Source organism: Atta cephalotes (genome assembly GCF_000143395.1).
Source record: "Atta cephalotes unplaced genomic scaffold scaffold00008, whole genome shotgun sequence".
Classification (NCBI taxonomy): Eukaryota; Metazoa; Arthropoda; class Insecta; order Hymenoptera; family Formicidae; genus Atta; species Atta cephalotes.
In genome coordinates, this window is record NW_012130072.1 from 5,790,672 (window position 1) to 5,796,716 (window position 6,045).

At 28.7% G+C, this 6,045-nt stretch overlaps 1 protein-coding gene across 1 annotated transcript in view; it reads left to right on the forward strand.

The window, feature by feature from the left end:
• Nucleotides 1-6,045, forward strand: part of LOC105627375 (CUGBP Elav-like family member 2) — a 236,707-nt gene that overhangs the window by 223,622 nt on the left and 7,040 nt on the right. The window contains exons 5-7 of the mRNA XM_012208658.1: nt 1,563-1,691; nt 2,272-2,539; nt 4,277-4,369. Of these exons, the coding sequence (XP_012064048.1) occupies nt 1,563-1,691; nt 2,272-2,539; nt 4,277-4,369 (490 nt within the window). The remainder of the gene's footprint in view (nt 1-1,562; nt 1,692-2,271; nt 2,540-4,276; nt 4,370-6,045) is intronic.

A 6,045-nucleotide genomic window follows, 5' to 3' on the forward strand; every position in this document is an offset into this window, starting at 1 on the left:
GAGAGAGAGAGAACGAGAAAGAGAATTGGATATAAATTATCGAATCTCCTTAGAACATCGCTTGAAAATCGTAAAAATCGATTGTCAATATTATATTGCGGTATTATCTATTTATATGTTAAAAATATAACAATTAAATTATATGTTAAGAAGAATATTCTATTCCGCCCCTTTTGCTGTAGTCTCTATAAAAATTTTGACAAGGAAACAATGAATTTTATATTGATTTGCGATTTCTCAAAAATTTATAAATATTTTCTCTAAGTATAACTGATACTTTCTTAAATATTATATTTGATTATATTATTTAATTAATTTTTCACATAAATATGTTAACAATTTTTTTTCTGTGAATATTTTTGCGCTATTATTGATACATAATAACATTTTTTTTTATTTTAAAGTGAAAGATAAAGTTTTCAGTTCATCTGTTTATATAATATCAAATATTTTAATTAATATCAAGATATTAATATCAAGATATTAATATCAAGATTTCCTTTAATGCATCCTTGCGATATTCAGTTATTAAATATATAAGTTTGTTTCATTAATATAAGAAATACTCATTTAAATACTTAACAACTTCATTAATCACTTCACGAGATATATTTAGCGACGATACGCCTTTGCAATGTACTATTTCGATGGTAAACGCGAGTGTGCCAAGACATGCGGGCACGAAGGCAATTCCACTTTAATATCACGAATATTTCCGGCTGCAGGTTCTTCGAACTTGCTCATTCGTCACTACCGGCACAACCGGCACGCCGATTTCGCGTCTCCAATTGCAGACGCATTGTACATAGTGCATCGACCTCGCGATTCGTGTGTATATCGTCTCGCGTACTATCGAATGAGTTTCTCTTTCCACCAATGTAGTACTCGATCGCCGGCAAATCTCGTTCTCACGCCAATGTTGAACTTGGACTTGAACCAATAATATACGCCGAATTCAGGTGTAAAACGATGCTCGGTACGAAATACGGCTTATGTTCTAAACTAACGAAAGGAATGTCAAATTATAGCAAAAGCTTGTTCAAGAATTTGGATTGACAGAAAACAAGGCATTATCACTAAAATATTAATACAGTTTTGAGATTGAATATTTCTTAGAGTTTTAATAAAAATTAAATGGGAAAAATAATTATTTATTTATTTTCATTCAAATCGCAATCATTTTATCGATTATATTATTGAACATATTTGAAATATTTAATTGCTATTATGACACACAGCAAGATTTATTTTTATGGATTTTTTAATTCTTTTAAGATTGAATTGATAATAACACAAGAAAATAATATATAAACGTAAGAATAATAACACAAAAATTTTTTGTATAGATCATTGGTTTAGATTATTCAATGAAAAACGTTTTTAAAACAATGACAGTCTATTAAATAATTCTATATAGTTTAAATATTTGTTACTGTGTGCATACGTTATATTTTGTTCATAATTTTTATTTTGTCAAAATCTTAATTGTGACTCAACGTTGTTTATATTTCTTATATTTTATATATTGTTTATGCAGCATTAACGTATTGTGCAATTTTCAGGGCTGTTCGTCGCCATTAGTCGTAAAATTCGCCGATACACAAAAGGAAAAGGACCAGAAGAGGATGCAGCAACTTCAGTCGAATCTCTGGAATATCGCGGGAGTCAACATCACACCGCATTACCTAACCGTACGTATACTTAATATTTTATAATAAAAGCTCTTTGGCTGATATCAAAGATTCCATTTGCATCGAGAACGAGAACTCTTCACGAGGCACTATCGTTTGAGCGCCTTACATTCGTATGCATTATCTATCCTTTGTGACTTTTTACATAGCAATCTCAATTTTGTTATGCAAAATATATTTAAAAAAAGAACTCAGACGTTTTTTTGAGGAATATGATCTGTATTCTTCGAACACGTATAGTGGCTACACCAAAGCTTTGTTTCTATTGAACGTTTCATGAGATTTGCATAAAGCTCTACAAGCGTATCCTTTGGCAAATTTGCGGTCAATTCTTTCTTAGTAGAAATTTTATAAAAAGCTTGATTAAAAGTTTAATGATATTTAAATTCTAGAAATAAAAGTTTTGTGTACTAATTATATTTAAATAATTTAATGACTTTTATGGTAGAAATTTAAAATGGGTAGTTTAAAATAGAATATTCTCAAATAATTTACAAAAATTTTGAAATAGATACGATGAATTTACTGAGATACTACAGCGACTGTGATTAATGATTATTATTCACATTTGTACTCATAGAACGATGCGCATACTTTGGCGCCTGCATCGTTGCAGCTTCTGCAACAGTTGCAGGCAACGACGAGTGCCGCGACTCCGGTCGCTGCGAACGCGGGGGCGGCTAATGCACTGTCGAATGTACAACATCAGTTACTGTTACAACAACACCTTGGCCTTGGTGCGGCAACACCTGCGCACGCAGCACCCTCCGCTGTACCTAGTCCAGCAGAAATCAACCCTGCGAATTTGCAAAGTTTAGCCACTCTCGCGTCTCTGAGCAACACTGCTGGTGAGTATGGTTAGTGTCGATTATTAATTTTTTATTTTCGCTTATTTGCGCTTATTTGATTTCCAATTTTTGTTGATAAGATTAGTTTTAAATAAGATTAGTAGAAATCCAATCTCTCTTGAAACGAGATTAAATATTTTCAACATAATGATGTTCAAAACATAAATTATTGAAATTATTATCCATCCTATTAATGTTATTCCAACGATCATTAAAAACTTTTATTGAATTATAGGTGAATGTTAGTGTATGTACGTATATATATTGAAATTGATAAATAGTTATAATCTCTATTGTTTTGCGCTAGTTTATGTGAGTACTTATGTAATGACAGATTTACATGTTCTTTTACTTTTTTATTTTAAGATTGCAAGAAAATTCTGAAATATTATATTATGATATTTAAGAAAGTTGATAACATTTTTTATTTTGTTCTTTTTATGTGTATTACTGACATTTCTTATTTATATATTTTTTTGCACAAATATGGATTTTTATGATTAATAAAAGTGATTTTCGATTATATTCTTATAATACTCTTAAAAGTATTTTTAGTTTAGATAAGTTAAATTAAGATAAGATAATGTGTGATATATAAATGTAAATGCATTAATGACTGTATCTAATCATTAATGCACATTACAATTTACATTTATATATCACACATTACGTCAATTCTTTCACATTTCTAATATTAATATGACTGACGTGTGCAATCTTTAAACTTATCCCTTTCAATATATAAGTTTAACTTCATCGCGTCACCTTTTGACCCTACTCTATAATGTTCCGATACTTATAGAAAACCTATTTTCATGAACAAGTTAAAAATGTAAATCTTGAGCACGGATAAATTTAAATATATAATTATATATAATTTCCTCTTGGGAGATAATTTATTTTTACTCAAAAATATTTCGATTGCGCACCATCAAATTTCGATGTAAAATATCATAGAATATGATCGATTCGCTTGGGCTAGCAAAATGGAACTTTATCCGTTTCTTCACTAAAATTACTCGCGCCAGTCATATCAGTGTCAGAATAAATTATATTATTTCACGCTTATATTCTCCAACTTCCACCGCGTATGATCGTGTCCCATGGGTCATATCTTTTCGAAAGTTATAACGAAACGTTCTGCACCAGTTTACCATGGCAATAATAAAAATAAAAATTCTTCGTTTAATGGGATCGGGAAAGATGCCAGGTTGATGATATACATACCTCAAAGCGAATCTATCATTAACTTTACTGTAACACATGTATTTATTAGTTATTGCTGTTGAACGTACGGTCATTTGATGACATTTCAGTGTCGCACGCAATGAGTTCATGTGTATACAAACTAAACACATAGAATGACGTATAATTTACAATCAATATACATGAAGAGAGAACTTAAAATATGAATTAAATAAAATAAATATTTAAGACGCTTGTACTTAACATATTAATATTAATGTTTTTAATTGCCAAAAAATCCACTAGAAGAATTAAAATTGTTTTATGTGCTCTTAAATTATTTCAAATTAAGCAAAATTTGGTTTTTTATTGTCAAAAAAAATTCCATTAGAAAAATTAAAACTGTTTTATGTGCTGTTAAATTATTTCAAATTAGGCAAAATTTGATTTAAGTTCTTTTTTCAAATTATTAAATAGTACGCTATATTCTCATCATAATAAATCTAAAGAATTAAGGATTTCTACAATAAGTTCTGATATATTATGTTGCAGCAAATGCGGGTGTATCGCCAATGAGTATGCAGAATCTTGTCACTCTGGCAGCTATGACCGGCGGAAACGGCAATCTCCAAGTGTCGCCAAACAGTGAGTAGAGAATTTTGCGAGACGCATAATCGCAGAACACATTATCGTACATTAATGTACAGCTGTAGGTTCCGTGCGGAACTGTCCGATGCTTCGAATTATATACATAACTTCGGACCACATTATATTGTCCTTCTACCAATTGTACAAAACACCTGTATGCTTATGCGTCACGTATGTTACTTGCGGTAGACAGTAAATCCGCTTGAGCGTAGTTGGAGTTTAATGATTGCATGCGTTGTTAAAGTTCCAGACGAACGGGTGAACTGTCCACGCTTTTGTAGGTATGCATGGTAAGCGGCCGAAGTCATGTCGCGATTATAATAACAGTAATAACGCAACTGCGTGTCTATATGTCTTTGCAAATTGTATTAATTTTAATCATAACGACGGTACTATAAGAGCAAAGTGTTTCAAAATATATACCTACAATTAAAGTAAACAATTTGTTCTAGAAATCAGGTCAAGAGAGAAAAAAATGTTTTATGAATGAATATCTAATCTCAATTTCACATTTACAAATTGCATTATGTTTTAAAAAATAGGAAATTTCGAAATAATATTTAGCAAATTTGGTTAATTAATTAAACGATGGTGCAATTAGTATTTTAATATGACATTTCAACAAAATTATCGGAATTATCTTGTTATATAAGTATCATTTTAATATCAATAACATCAATATTATCAGTAAGAATATAATATTCCGATTGTCTTATTTTAAAATATATCGTTTATATTTGTTGATTATTTCAAAGAAAACACTATACATACATTAGATTTAATTAATTACAAATAAACGAATAAAATTTACGAATCTGATTAATATAAGCACATTTTGAAAAATTCAAGTAATTTTTAAATTATTTATAAAATTATTTATAAAATTAACAATATATATTTAACTTGTATCTATATTTTTTAAATAATATATAAGTAAACTTAATTTAATTTATAGAAGAACTTGTCATATATTAAAAGTTATCTATTTTTACATTATATTCTAAAAATATTCAAATTTGTTTGCTGTTTTTTTATTTATTAAGCAAATGAATTCAATGATTAAATCTAAATTACGAAAGAATGAATTAATCACTTTTTGTGTGATTTAAATATGATAATTAAATTGACCAAGATAGGATGATATTGATTGTATCCAAATTTTTAGTAATCTATATTATTACATTGTGTGTATATTGAATTGCATAAATGTAGAAAGCCAGATAAGATGTACGTTTCTGTAATTAATTATCTTTCACCTATATCAAGAAAACACATCTTCATTATTTTTCATGCTTACAACGCTTTTTGTATGATTTCATTTATGTAAAGTCAACAACAAAGTTAAATATGCAAGTTGCTTCATTGCGTTTCATTCATAAAGAGGGTGCTATTTGTACAGGAACGAGTTTTTCAAATAGTTATAATATCCAGTCGACAAAAATAGTAAATCTTAATATTGCAAAATGAAAGATCAGAAATGTGATTACAAGTATTTTCTTACATTTCTTTCAATAATTAATTTTATATTTAACTATGTGTGTACATATATATATATATATATATATATATATATATATATATATATGTGTGTATNTATGTATATAGTAAGTAAAGTTAGTTGTTCGTTTCGTTACGTTAGTATAGTAACTAAACTAAAAAACCGTAACCGTAAC